At 30.1% G+C, this 15,490-nt stretch overlaps 2 protein-coding genes across 3 annotated transcripts; one reads left to right on the plus strand and one right to left on the minus strand.

Moving 5' to 3' along the window:
- The first annotated feature begins 7,276 nt into the window (after positions 1-7,276).
- Positions 7,277-9,970, plus strand: LOC112537081 (probable disease resistance protein At5g63020). The gene is made up of 2 exons (XM_048379545.1): positions 7,277-7,998; positions 8,562-9,970. Exon 2 carries the CDS (start codon positions 8,573-8,575, stop codon positions 9,719-9,721), a length of 1,149 nt encoding a protein of 382 aa, XP_048235502.1. The 5' UTR covers positions 7,277-7,998; positions 8,562-8,572; the 3' UTR covers positions 9,722-9,970.
- Positions 9,971-10,391: 421 nt separating this feature from the next.
- On the minus strand, positions 10,392-15,059 carry LOC8259399 (PAP-specific phosphatase HAL2-like). Of its 2 annotated transcripts, XR_001536390.2 has the most exons (4): positions 14,485-15,058; positions 11,967-12,654; positions 10,986-11,346; positions 10,392-10,641 (listed from the first exon to the last, which is right to left on the minus strand). XR_001536390.2 is itself a non-coding variant. In XM_002534464.3 (3 exons), the coding sequence occupies exons 1-3, from the start codon at positions 14,648-14,650 to the stop codon at positions 11,043-11,045; spliced, it is 1,158 nt and encodes a 385-aa protein (XP_002534510.1). In that variant the 5' UTR covers positions 14,651-15,059; the 3' UTR covers positions 10,392-11,042. The 2 variants fall into 2 exon arrangements, 1 of the variants encoding a protein (XP_002534510.1); XM_002534464.3 differs by having other exon boundaries at positions 10,392-11,346; positions 14,485-15,059.
- Positions 15,060-15,490: the final 431 nt, after the last annotated feature.

Genomic DNA, 15,490 nt, shown 5'->3' on the forward strand with positions numbered 1-15,490 from the left:
TAACTAAAAATTAAACAAATAAACTTAAAATAAAAAACCAAAAATAAACAAGAAATACCTTAGGTTGAATTTTAGTTTCATCAATTACAAACTTCTTTCATTTATTAACATTTTCATCGTTAACCTCGTTACTCTTTTTACCCATAGGTTTGGAGTTTGAGCCATCTGATTTCTCTTTTTTACAATCTTTGTTTTCAATAGATTGAGCTTTAGAAGAAGGAACCCTCCTATTCTTAGTCGAAATAGTCTTCTGACGCATTCAAATTAAATTTCTTTTTTGTAAATTTAAAGTATTTGAGAACTAGATCGAATGTTAGAAGAAATGGGAGAAGAACGAGTAGAAACCATTTATAAAGATATAAAAACAGTTAACTAGCTAAAGAATAGGAATGTATGAAGAAAATGAAAGAAAAAAACTGACTGTAAGTGAAGATAGGAGAAAGAAGAAGAAGTGGAAAGTTAGAAAGAGAAAGAGAGAAGAAATAGAAAGTTGCAAAAATAAAAAAACTGTGAAAACAAAAAAGTACAAAATGTAAGTTGAGGCATAAAATGTAAAAGAAAAAAAGCTGAGATATTTCTATAATTATTTTCAAAAAAAGTGTGTATAATGTAATTTCTCTTTTATATTAAACTTCTAATATGCTGTTGCAACAACTTAATTATTAAAAGAAATAAATAGATAGGTACAATTATGGTATATTATATCAATAGACCAAGGCTCATACAATATTGTGAATCTGGATCATCTTACACATGCATAAAATTTATTTTCCAGAATTTTATTTGGTTGTTTCTTTAATTATATCTAATTTCTTTTCTTTTTCTATAGTCTTTTGGATAATAAAATAGTCATGTTACAAATTAATTAATTATAAATTTCAGAATATGATATTTATATTTGATATTTGGTTAATTGATAATTTTATTAAATTTTAAATTTTAAAAATAACTTTATTTTTATTAAATATTAATTATTTTCTTATTTAAAATTTTATTAATAGTTACTCCTTTCATTCCATATCAATTAACACTTTCTTTAGTATTTTATTTAAATTAAGAAAGTATTTGATAAGCTTAATTATATGGAACAAATAGCTAATTGAGACTAAATAACTCTTCTATAAATATTAAGGTATATACTATATTAAATGAACCTCAAGTGTACATTTGATGAACTTGTAGTTTATAGATAATGAATCTATTATTTTTTTAACTTATAAATACTGATCTAGTTTATGCACAGACATTATATTCAGTACTTATAAAGTATTTATTTATTTATTATTAGTGTCAAGTTCATTAAACATGAACTTTAGATTCACCACTTATAAAGTGTATATTCATACTAATTAATTTTTTTTAGTATTTTATTGAAATTAAAGAAGTATTTGATAAGCTTAATTATATGGAACAAATAGCTAATTGAGACTAAATGACTCTTCTATAGACATTAATGTATGTACTATATTAAATGAACTTCAAGTGTATATTTGATGAACTTGTAGTTTATAGATAATGAATATGTTATTTTTTAACTTATGAATACTCATCTAGTTTATGCACAAACATTATATTCAGTACTTATAAAGTGTTTATTCATTTATTATTTGTGTCAAGTTCATTAAACATGAACTTTAATTTCACCTTATAAAGTGTATATTTATACTAATTAATATTTTTTTAGTATTTTATTAAGATTAAAAAAAAGTATTTGATAAGCTTAATTAGGAACAAATAGCTAATTTAAACTAAATGACTCTTCTATGGATATTAATGTGTGTACTGTATTAAATAAACCTCAAGTGTACATTTGATGAACTTGTAGTTTATAGATAATGAACATGTTATCTTTTAACCTATGAATATTGATTTATTTTATGCACAAACGGTATATTCATTACTTACAAAGTGTATATTCATTTATTATTATGTCAAGTTCATTAAACATGAATTTTAAAAGTATACACTCATTTATTATTAGTGTCAAATTTATTAAACATAAATTTTAAGTTCATTACTTATAAATTGTAAATTCATCTATTATTAGTATAAGGTTCATTAAATATAAAGCGTAAATTCATTATTTTTTACTTGTGAACCTTTTCTTAATATGTGAATATGTTATTTATTACGTATAAAGTGTATATTCATTTATTATTAGTGTCAAATTTATTAAACATAAACTATTCATTTATTATTAGTGTCAGATTTATTAAACATAAACTTTAGGTTCATTACTTAAAAATTGTATATTCATATATTATTAGTGTTAGGCTATTAAATATAAATTTGATGTTCATTACTTATAAATTATATATTCATCTATTATTAGTGTAAGATTCATTAAAATATGAAGTGTATATTCATTAATTTTTACTGGTGAACTTGTTTTTAACATATGAATCTATTTTTTAATTTATGATTTTTTAGACTATAACTTATGAACCTCAAGTATACGTGTGATAAATCTATAATTTACAATATATGAACTAATAAATCATTTTATAAATTTAAATCATAATAATAATATTTGGTGAGAAATATGTTAACTTTTTTTTATTCTTTTAGAAATATAAAATTATTTTTTCTTATGTTTACTCTTAATTGTGTTGCTTAAAACTTCTATTATTTTAATATATATATATATATATATATATATATATAAAATATTAACATGTTTTTAAAAAATAAATTTAGCGTTATAATAAAAAAGAAATATAAAATATAGTAAATTATAAAAATTGAAATAACGAATTTAATAAATTTTTTTAATAATATATAATATAAAATGAAGGGATGACACGATAAAAAAATATTTATAGTATATTGATTCATTTATTTTGTAATAAATATAAATTTGTATGTTAATTTACTTTTATTCTTTTAGTCTCTTGGTTATTTAATGATATAAAATATCAATTAATGTCTAATCAAATAAATCATAATTTCATAATTAATCAAAACACACGCCTAATTATATTTCTAACAAGATACATGTGTTTTGATCTTAGATACATGATTCTTAATGTTCTTGGGTGGATGATATAACAATCCTACAATTACAAATATCAAATTAATGTAATTTTATTATTTTACAATGGGTAAATTCTGAAAATAATAAAAAAGTATTATAAAACAATATTAATAGATGCTGGAATGTACAGAATATAAAACAATATTAATATAATAAATTATTCAAAATCAGAATCTTATGATTTCATACTTAATTAAAGAAAGTGTGACCTAATAAATTTAAAGAAATCTAATTTAATCTGATCTCTTTATATTAGTTTTGAAAGACTTTTGAATGGACTATATTCTTATACATTAATTAAAAATAATTATGTTTACACACACAAAAAGAATTTAGTGTTATATCTAACTTCATGGATAGCTAATAATAATAGTATATAGATACTTAGCAATACTTAATTTTAATTGATGAAGATAACACTTAAAAACAATTTTAAATAAAAACAAAACCCTAATTTAATTGAAAAACTTAAAGCCTTTTGAATTTAATTGCCAAAAAGTTAGCTACGATCAAATTTAGCTTAATCGTAGTAGGAAAATAAAATATAGTTTCTAGTCCTATTAGAATTATAGGCTTAAACCTTTAGTGTTCTTTTTAATTTAATAATACTGTCGTATAAGACATTTATTTTTGGGTTAAATACTATTATTTCTTATGATTTGGTATAATATATGACTTAGTCCCTATATTTTATCTATTACATTAAAATCTCATTAAATTTTAATAAAATTAATTATTATCTCTTTCCATGTTAGTTAAAAGATTAAACTAGCAATTTAATATTACAATTTGATCCTTAAATTTATTATCAAATATCAAACTCGTTCAAAATTAATTTTAATATCAAATTAGAGTAATGTCTTATCTTCAGCACAAATTAATTTTATTGTCTAATTAAAATAATAAATTTTACTTATTTATGTCTTTTATTTTTTTAATATAATCTAATTAAATTACTATGTAGTTAAATTTTAAATTTTTAAATAAAATAAATAGTTAAAAATTATTATTTTTACTAGACACTAAAACTAAACTATATTAGAAATGAAAATTTTATTTGTATTAATCTCATTTGAATTGTTGATAAAAAAAATTTATTTTAACATACAAGATTAATATGATCTCTTCATTGATAGTGAATTTGTCAATTTTGTGGCTAGATTATTTCACTAGATTAAGACATGATGGTTTAATTTAGGTTTTACTTTTTTATATAGTTTAATTATAATATATAATAAAAATAACAATAGAATGATATTTTTAACTAGAAATATTTATTTTATATTATAATTAAAATTATATCGTAATTTAATAAATTTATTGTAAATATAAATAGTTTTAAAATATTTACATTTTTGAATTAAATTGTATTAAAAATAAAAAATTAGAGTGGGAAAAAGAATATTAAATTTATTATTTTAATTAGACATTAAAACTAACTTGTACTAAAAATAAGATTTTACTCTAATTTGATAATAAAATTACTTTTGGGCGAATTTAATATTTAATAATAAGTTTAAGGATCAAATTATAATATTAAATTACCAGTTTAGTTATTCGACTAACACGAAAGATGTAGTAGTTAGTTTTATTAAAACTCAAGGAGATTTTAATGTAATAGAAAAAAAAAAGATAATTATATTTTTAGTGTCTAAATTTATCAAAAAATGACAATCGAGTAGTTGAACTTTTAAAACTAACAATTAAATGTGACAATCTGTAAAAAATAACAAAATAGTGTTTTTAGCAAATCACATCTTATAAATACCGATGTAAAATTTTTTTATGTTAAATGAGATGAAAAATAAGAGACAAATGGTAAAGAAATGTTATAAAAATAATAAAATGATAAACTTCTCTATTATATATACACGTGTTCTTATCAAGTCATTAGAGTTTTATATTACAAAAAATATTGGGATTAATGAATTTGATATTAAGGTTTAAGACTACTAAATTGAGGATTAATAAAAATTAGAGAAAGAGAGTTATATAAGATAAAATTTACTCTAAGGCTATATCACTAATGAATCTATTTTAATTTTTGACGTATTCAACAATTTTTACTCTCTCATCTATATCTATAAAAAATTTAAGAGAAATCTGAAAGTTCCATGCTAAAAACACCACTTTTGTTATTTCTTTACAAATTGTCACACTCAATTGTTAGTTTTAAAAATTCAACTACTCAATTGTCATTTCTTGACAAATTCAGATACTAAAAATGTAATTATTTCTAAAAAAAAATACAAAAACTGACTCGTATATTAAGTCGAACCACATGAGATAAATAGTATTTAACCCTACATTTTTTTGCAATTAGATACATGATATCCCATGAAATTGATCCTATATGACATTATAGCTCAGGTGAGTTAGATACATAGGACCATATATAATCTACATCAGAATTACAGTCTGTTTTTGTTAAAATAGTGTGTTTTGCTTATTTAAAAAAATAACTCACTTTAAATCGAAACTCCCATTCCCATTCAGCTTCTCCATTTCTTAACCATAATTGTCAAGTTTCATTTTTAAGTTCAAAACAATAGTCGAAGCATTGAATTCTAGTTCTTTAGTTTTACACTCAACATTTGGTTATTATTATATCCTAAAAGTGGGTAAGAGACAACAACATCTTATGCAATGACTCTTATACTTTAGATTATCCAGAAATGGATAATGACACAGTGAAAATATGTCTTTCAAATGCAATCATATGTCTTTGAAGTTAACTCTTTTATTTGATACAACATTTAGAAATTGTATTCCCAGAAAGAAAAACATTGAGAAATTGTATGCATAATAAGCATATCCCCTACAAAATGGTCCCTATTTGCATTGCTTGTACATTTTAGGCATATCAATTGGTATGAGGTGGTGAGGTCCTTTACATGACACTTTCTTGGAAGGTGAATTCAGTATTCATTTGTCCGCCGTGCATGATATTCTTTTTGTTTTAAAAAAATATTCTGATAGGAACATTGTCTGCATTTTATTTGGTATCAGGAGGCGATAAAATACTGCCTCTCCTTGAATCTAGCCAGTATGCTTTGAATGTATATATTCAGTATATTGTTCATTCTTCTTTTCTGTCAGCAAAAGCTTTGCAGTCAATACTTTGCATCATTCTATGCTGCTTATCTTGATACAATATCATTAAGAAAGAACCTTGTTTGCCCAGGTAATTACTGCATTTCTTTCCCTTCTTTCAGCTAAAATTGTTATTCCGGAATTGGCTTTTTCTGTCACTTTTAAATGTTGCAAGCAAATTTTTTGTAATTATAATTGTAATATTATTGCACATAACTAACAAATAGAATTTGTATGTTCCTAGAAAAACCTAAGTTTTATATTTTGTTACAATAAAAGGCATGTTGCATTATTAGCAAATCTTATGGCATTGAGGAAGTTGGATTTCAACAATAGCGGACTTGAGGAAGTGCCTCCGGGCCTGGAATTGCTTTTCCAGTCTCAGATATCTGTATCTTGGTTAAACATAGACTGAAGGAGTTACCACCTAAACTATCCTGTCTGCAACTGCTCCTACTTGACCCATCATTGACAGTTAAAGGAGAGGAACTAGCAACCTTGAGGAAGTTGGAAACTACGAACTGCTGTTCCTATGGTATATATTGGTGAGCTAAAACTTGTAGGCCAAGGCAGAAGAAGATAGTTGCACTTTGCATGAAGAAGAATTTAAAGCTTAGTTGAGAACATATTTCTGTATTAGCAGTACCAGCTCAGACGGAGATGCCTAATTAATTCTGCCTGAAGGAGTTCAGAGTGCTGCGAATTGAAATATATTTCTGTATTAGCAGTACCAGCTTGAAGCTGCTTATGCACAAAAAGCTTAAGAAAAAAGAACAGGTGGAGCAACATTGGGAAAGGTTTTGTGGTCTGTCCAGAAAACCACAGTATCATATGAGATTGAACTCTAGCTTCTATTCTTCGGCAGGGTCTTGCAAGAGTGAGCTGATGTATAACAAAATGAAGGGAACCTTTTGCTCATGTCAGTATAGTTTTAGCTTATTTCTTAATTTTGTTCTACTTAATCACTGCTTCCTCAACTGTGCACTTTCTTTTAGTTTTCCACAGCTTTCTTTCTGTGAATTAGTTTTAGCACCTTATTTTTCAAGTTTATTACTGATTTTTTTACCTTCCATTATGCTATAAGCATTGTATGTTAATACAATGAGTTACTTGGGATGTTTGTTCATATATTTGCTTTGTCTACTCAGGCTTGGTACCTTTGGTTATAATTACTTGCTTTCCAAAATTTTCAAAGATTTGAATGCCATTATGGGCTCAGATAAGTTCTAAGGATCAACAGAAAGCTGTATCTGTTGTTCTCTCTATTTAGGGGAGGAGCTGCCACACGCACCAGGCCACCACCAGCAATATATTACTAGGCTCTGAGGTTTTGTGAAAAAAAACAGTGAAACAATTAACTATGCAAGCATGAAGAAACTGTTCCCTCCTGCAAATGCTGCCAAACCTTCAAAACCTGAAAGGAATTTCTGTGTTTTATTGTGACAACTTTAGAAAGCCACAACTGGAGTGCAATGATACAGGCTTTAGATTGGATAATGCCCTGCCTTTTCTATTTCTCTACAATGTCAGTCCAGCTATCTATCAGTCTCCAATGAAATGAATGGTGCGGAGAACATAATTGATCAAAAGAATTCATCTATCATACTGAAGGTCAAAACCCATATGGTTTCTTATTGGACTCAGTTAAGGACCATCATCTTCTCACATCATTCCAACTAGCCCAAATCTGGATACCCTACCTAGAACGAACTTGGAAACTTCCTGGAAAAGTACCTCACATTGATTCAGACATGCTTCATTTAACCAAGTCTTTTTAACTTTCTCTTTTTTGGCTCCTGTAAATGCAATCTTTCTTATTGTCCACAAAGAAAAATTGAGGAGCGTAGAGAGGAAGAGATTAGCAGTAGCAGGTATGTAATATGATAATCATTGTTCTCATCATTTTTTTCTTTTGTCTTGTCACATTTCTGCTATTCATTAGTTTCCTCTTTTCAAATATATTGCAAAATATATGTTCTTGAAGTAGTATTAATCATTCAAGATTTTTGTACTTTAAATTTAATCATAGAGAAAAAGATTGTCTTTTGCTATGTTATTTATCTATTTTCTTAACTTTCTGGAATCAAACAACAAATGGAGAGGAATCCATTTTTAGTTCTGTTAGCACAAGTAGAGATCGTGATTTTTTTCTGATTTTTATTTTTTTAGCAATTTTGAAAATAATTTTAGAAAAAAGCTGAATTTTGTAGCGATTCTCAAAAACCATAGATTCTAAAAATCTTTAAAATAAATTTTTTTTTTTTTAAAGAAGCTGATTTGAAAAAGCTAAGCCAAATTGTGTTTAAAACTCTCTTCAAATTATGCTAATAAAATAACCATTTCTGTTGATCATAACGAAAACAAAAGAAAGGAACAAACCATTGAGAAAGTATGTTTCATGTCTGTGATCATGAATTGGTATTGATTTGTGCAGTGAGGAAGAAAATGGAGTTCTTGGCATTGTTTGCATTAGGTGCTGCAACGGGTACTCAGTTTCTTGAGACTATATGGGCAAAAGTGGAGGTCTTCAACAATATATGGTCATTCATTAGCTATCACAACCGTATTGATGAAAATAAGCAAACACTGAAAAGAAAATTGGAAGCATTGTGCAGTGTGGAGGAAGATATTAACAGAAAACTAGAAGTTGTCGAGTTTCGAACTGGAAAAAAGCGAAAAAGAGAAGTAGTAAATTGGTTGAGCAGTGTTCAGAGAACGAAAAAGGAAGTGCGTAGCATGGAACAACAAATTTCAGAAAGAAAATATCTGGTAGGACCATGGTGGGAAGGTCGTGTTGCAAAGAGGATTCGTGAAGTAGAAGAGCTTTATGAGCAGGGACAGTTTGAATCTCCTCTGCTAGATGTGCATGGAACTATTGGGAACGAATTATTGGCAACAAATTTGGTGGGTCATAATCCAAATGGAGGAGTTCTAGACACAATCTGGGCAGGGTTGATGAATGATCAGGTGCTAAGTATTGGTGTTCATGGACCTGAAGGAGTTGGAAAAACGGCGATTATGACGCATATTCATAATCGACTCCTTCAAAATGCTACTTCTGATAATGCTACTTTTCATCATGTTTACTGGGTTACTATATCAGATGATTCCAGCATCCGCAAGTTGCAAAATGATATTGCCAAAGAAGTAGGACTCGATCTTTCTGATGAAGAAGATACAAGGAAAAGAGCAGCCAAGTTACACCAAGGACTTCTAAGAAGAAAGAAATGTGTGCTAATCTTAGATGGTCTTTCATGTTACTTTGATCAAGTTAAGGTTGGCATTCCAACTGAAGTAAATACTTGTAAGCCAATTATAACTACTCGATTGTCAAAGTTGTGTCGCAGGATGTGTTGTCAGGAAATCATTGAAGTTAAGCCTCTTCCTGATGGAGATGCAGACAACTTATTTAAGGAAACCCTTAGAAACTCACTTCCATCGGAGGTTGATGAAATTGCGAAGCTAATTGTCAAAGAATGCGGAGGTTTGCCTGATAAAATTATCCATATTGCAGAGGAGATGAGGGAGATAGATGACATTCATGAATGGAAAGACAAGTTGTATACACTTCAAGAATGTAGAGGGTCTCAATGACCAGCTATAAAAGTAAACTCTAACTGTTGATTTTTCTGAGGACTGAAGTGTATTTCCTCAATATCTTTCTCCTTTGTAATTTCTATTTTTTTTTTCTTTTTCTTTTTTAGTTGCTGTAGGATCTCAAAATTGAAGTATGGCAATATGGATCCTTGTTGACTGGGGTTAGCTAAACAATTCAGTGGAGTATTTAAGACATATTCAGTAGTCTCTATATATACGGGAATTGGTACTGGTTCTAATGGCAGTATAGCACACAAAATTTAGTTTTTACTCTAAAAGAAAAGAGGCCTTCTTTTTTACCCTGTAACTACAGATGTTTTCTGTTCAAAGCTGCCATGTTCAAATTTTATAGCCTTAACAAATCGGTAAGGTCATTCATCAGATGGAAAAGAATGATAGCTCAAGATTGTCGAGTCAGAAAAACTCGATGCCAATCGAACTTCACCCTGACAAAACAATAGATGCTGGATCTCGAGTCTTATCTTGTATGTGAAACCTCGTAGATTGCATTGGCTGCGAAGGGCATCCAAACTCCATCTTCCAGAAAAACCCAGGGCCAAACAAGAAAAAGATTGCAATGCATGCCAAATCGTGTTCTAATTGCTAAGCTTGCACAGCAGGCATGGCATATCACAATGCAAATAATAAACAGAAAACAACCAAGAAGTGATCCACAGCAATCAGTTCTGCATTAGGATGTAAATAGATATGCAACTTCACCATCAATACTATTTGTTACATTAGAGGTATTCCAGATACTGGTTAGGTATCTCTATACAATAATATGACAAAGTTGCACATTTAATGCTCAGTATACAGAACCTTAATTCAAGATCATATCCTTGAGTCAATGGGTCAAATACGCCACTCTTTGACAGCTTAGCAAAGAATCCCTCCATGTATAAGCAGGTAGCAACCTGGCAAAGTAATTGTCCTGAGATAGTATTAAGAAATATGAAACAAAAACAAGTCCCATTGAGACTAGGTTAACATAATGTTGGATTCTGTGTCGAAAATTGGTAAAAGGGGTCATATCATCTTGGCACCAGCAAAACTGATACACCCAATTATGTGCATTCTTGTTACTCGACCAAGGAATCATTGTAAAGCTCCTCTTTAGGTTCTAATAATATCTTACTTGCTAGACATTCTTAACTCAAATGCTTGTTCAAAATTCAGAAGAATGTCCACATCCGAGCGATAGTCAAATCTAAAAGAAGTTTCCACAAACACAATATACCAACAGTGGAGATGACCTTACCCTGCCAAGAGTATGGAAATTATGTTGGATACATCCAGCATCAAGATTGAGAAGGCTTCATAGATTAGAAGAGTCCCAGCTAGCATAAACAGCCCCAATGAGCTTCTCATGTAGTGAAGCACCAGAGCAAGCAATAATGCCCCGATCAAGACCTTCCAAGTATATCCCTCTCGAGAAGTTTAGGGGCCTTCCACCAGCATCGGTCACCACACCACCAGCCTCTTCTACTATGACAACACCAGCAGCATGATCCCATATCTTCTCTTTGTACCCACAAGAGGCAAATTTCATAAAAATCTCAGCATCTCCTCGAGCAATCGCTGCATATTTGACCATGCTATGGACACGCAGTGGTTGTTTTCTGTCATTAGAATGTGAAAAGAGAGGTATGAGGATCAAAACACAGAACATGACCAAAGTAAACCATCTCATTCACTCTGATTGCAAACGGCATCAAAAGAGATGGACTTGCTTTCAGGTTTAGATATTCTAATTGATGCAAAAGTTGAAACAACTTGAAAGAGCATGAAAATCTACTTCCCAACATTGCCTGACATAACATATAAATCAAACTTAAGCATATGCCTTAATCATTTCAGTTGGAAAGCTGGTACAAGAATAAGCAAGGCTTGCATATGATTGCAACTTGAAGGCAATTCTACTTTCTTACTCTAGGATTTACTAGACCTTGCATACATAAAGCCCAAGTCCAAGTTCCTTCCATTACCTATAACATTGTTATCAAGTTTTTAATCTTGGTTACAGTGAATTCTATAAAATTATTCAGACCATGAAGCAGTAAGAACTCTAGTGAGATTCAGTCTACTTTTTCTTTCATGCCTTCACAATTGTAAGGGTAGAATATTATCCTCTTTTTGTTTTCTCCAGCACAGTTTTGCAATAAATTTTCAACCAGTTGATTTAATTGTCACATAGAATAAAAATTTAGAATATAACAAGGAATTATAAAAGACAGCATACTTTAGCCCCATGCTGTGAGCAACCCCAGCTGAGAAGATGTGGTTCGAATTGGATTTTTCCACGGGTTCACAGAAAGTTGCCAGTTCTGGATCATCAATGGAAGAGACCTTTATCCGGTTTGCAGAATTTGGCCATTGAAATTTGTTATTTCCATGGATTAATGGCTGCATCCATGCCTCACCACTGCCTCTCTGTGCATAGATCACACATCCTTTCTGCCCTGTATCAGAAGTAGGCAAAGGCGATTTTGATATGCTCTGATAGCACTGATGAAAATGATTCAGTAATTCTTTCCTCATAGGATAATTTGGACACCCAAGGACCCCAATCACCACTTTTCCATTCTCAATCAAGGCCAAGGCTATAGCATATTGATCTCCACGCACAAATCCTAATGTTCCATCAACAGGATCAAGTACCCAATGTCGTCCAATGGGGCCCCCAGTTGAGTTGCATCGACTGATGGCCTCAAGAATTTGTGCACCTCCAAGGGCCTCCGTGGGACTCTGAAGACCATATTTTGATGCTTCAGCTAATATTTCATTCACCGTGTTTGCAACAGCCGCCAGTAAACCTGCCGAGTCATCTTTGGAAAGAGTTTGGACATCTTCTTCAGCAATGATAGATACATTTTGATCCCTAAAAGTTTCTGACAATATCCAGCTAACAGTTGCTTGAACACTCCAATCTATTCAAGCATTGGCATCAAGAGAATCAGTAAGTTTGGAAGTGTATAATAGGACAAAATATAATTGCAAATTGGTTTTGAGAGTACTCTAATCATTTAAAAGCAGCTCCAACCGTTTTAGTATTTCCTGCTATTTCATTATTAGTCTACACTTCACATTAATGTGCACACAACCAGAGAGCAAAGACTTTGAATAATGAGATCCCGACGCAGAGGTTCAACAAAAGAAAGTCACTGGATTTTCTAAATCAATTCAGTTTACAAACTGAACTGAAGACTGAACCTTCATTTTCATAGAATCTTTAACTACATTACCATAAACCAAGCAATTTGTTACCCAGATCAAAGCCTCCTGATTCCAACAACTGTTAGTTTTAATATTGTAATGCAATGAACATGGAAGTTGGATGTTTTCTGAAAGCATGAGTAGCTGATATAATATTGGAAACTACAGAATATTTTAGGAAATCTTGTTGGTGATTTTATTTAACTATTTTAAACTCTAATTAGTCATTTTTAACCGTTATGATCTTTTGCCAATATAATATCACATATGAAATCTTAGCAGTTTTTTGCAATCCACAGATAATCGTTGCTCCTATTCAGCACTCCAAAGAAGCCTATCCCTATCTTACTACATCTCATATTAGGAATATTCTATCATCTATTCCTCTGTTTTTGTCCAATGTAATGGAGCAAGTGATGGTCCTGGCAATCTTACTGCAACTTGCCAACTAGGCATAGCATAATGGTGATATTAATCCATAGTTCTACCAACGAGTAAAATTTTATTATTCCCCATCATATAATCATCTTATTGTTCTTGTAATATCCACTTAATTCTTCAATAAACTCAAACTTTTTGTCCAGATGGGAAAGCTTCAGAAGCATATTATGCTCCAATTTCTGAGTTGACGAATTAAGATATGAATAACTGAATCCACATTTCAACTATCTCTAGGGTCCCTGAACACTTCAATACAGAAATCCCCAAACATAAGTGTAAGAGCCATCCATTTAGGCAGTATCAGAAATTCTAGCAATACAAAAATCTTTAATTTCCCAAAGATTAATGACATAAGAGAAAACATGTTCGATTTGTTAGGTACTTCAAGAATTACAAGTTCTGAAGCAGAGAAGAATGACACTTGCAAGTTCCTAAAGGTATTGCTCTTGAAACCAATACCTTGATATTTAGATCATCCCCAGGTGCCTTAGATTGCCAATCTGTAACCTAGATATCTAGATTCATGTACTTGAAGTTTAATCATATAATCAAGATATATGCTATAGCTCTGGAACCTTGACATATTTTACCAAATAATTATTTAAGGCATCAACTATCCCTTTCCTTCCAGAACCTTGCAAGGAAGTAAAAGATACCAAGTTTTCAAGCATTACCAATAGTAACATTTAATCTAAGCTTGCCACTTGCCAAAAGAAGTCACTAAATTTAACTTTTAGAAAAAGGAAAAGAACAGGTCTAAATAGTTATCTTCGGTTATTGAACGCACAGGAATACAACGCCAAATGTCTCTTGCATTTACCATAAAGCATTATGAAGCAAATGACATCAGTCACTCAAAATTCACCATTCTTTTGACAAATTTTAATTCTAACCCCACATTCTCTAAGCAACCAACTTTTCAAAGACAACCTAAATTAAAACTAATCAAACACCATATTTCAAATGCAGATAATCCCATTAACCCAAAAAAGGCAACTACCAAAACAAAACCATTACCAAACACCAAATTAAGAACGCACCGATCAAAAACCGCAACTTCACCATTTAAACAAACATAAACAAAAATTCAAAATTTGAAGTACCTGCAACAGTAACAGGAGAATCGTCATCTTTAGACAGAACCTGATCATTACTCCTAGAAACCAGGCTTTCTTGCACTCTCTGACAAAGCGTACAAGCCATATGTACAACTCTAACCGCTACATCCAATTCCTTAGCGTATTTCTTATGCTTATTCTCATTCTCCATGATTTGAAACTTTTCTTTTTTAATATACCCAGATGAAAAATTCAAGTCTTTTAGCAAATCCTCACTTCAGGATTTACGCCAAGAAAAAGAAATTATACCTCCAGAGTGGTTATCTCATTGTGATCTACGAGGGAGATGATCCCATGTTAGCATTATAGAATAAAAATGAGATTCGGTTCTTGATATCTGTGCTTGTTTGGCTGGCGAGGTAAAGGGCAGTGTTGCGGTGTACGGTTATCAACGTTCGGAGTGCACTTTTTTTGGGCTTCAAAGCTTTGGAGGTCAGCTTCTGATTTTTTCCACTCTCTTTTTGCTGGGGTCAAGAGGAGAAAATTCAATTCTTGCCAACTCTCTCTTTCCCTCTCCCAAATATCAAATTACTTTTTCTGGCCAACAAGCAAACCCCAAAATAGGACAAAGAAAAATTAGACAAAACGATTAATTTACTCCCTCAATTTATGTCCAATAATAAAATATATCTATTTTAATTTCTTTTTAATAAATAGTTCTCTGAATTTATGTTTAAGGGTCAAATACATCCAATTTAAATATTTCAGCAATTAACCCACTCAATCTCTGTCCAACTGTCATTTTCTGAAAAAGTTTAAGGGGATTATTTGGTAAAAAAGTTTAAATTGAATGTATTTAATCCTTGGACAAAAGTTTTAAGAGCTATTTGCTAAAAAAATTTAAATTAAATGTATTTGATCTTTAGATATAAACTTAGAGAACTATTTGTTAAAAAGTTTAAATTTAGTGTCTTTGACTCTTGGACATAAATTCAGGAGGCATCTAAAAAAACTTGATAAAAATATAGCAACATACATAAAATATTTTGTT

Source organism: Ricinus communis, chromosome 9 (genome assembly GCF_019578655.1).
Source record: "Ricinus communis isolate WT05 ecotype wild-type chromosome 9, ASM1957865v1, whole genome shotgun sequence".
In the NCBI taxonomy this organism is placed as follows: Eukaryota; Viridiplantae; Streptophyta; class Magnoliopsida; order Malpighiales; family Euphorbiaceae; genus Ricinus; species Ricinus communis.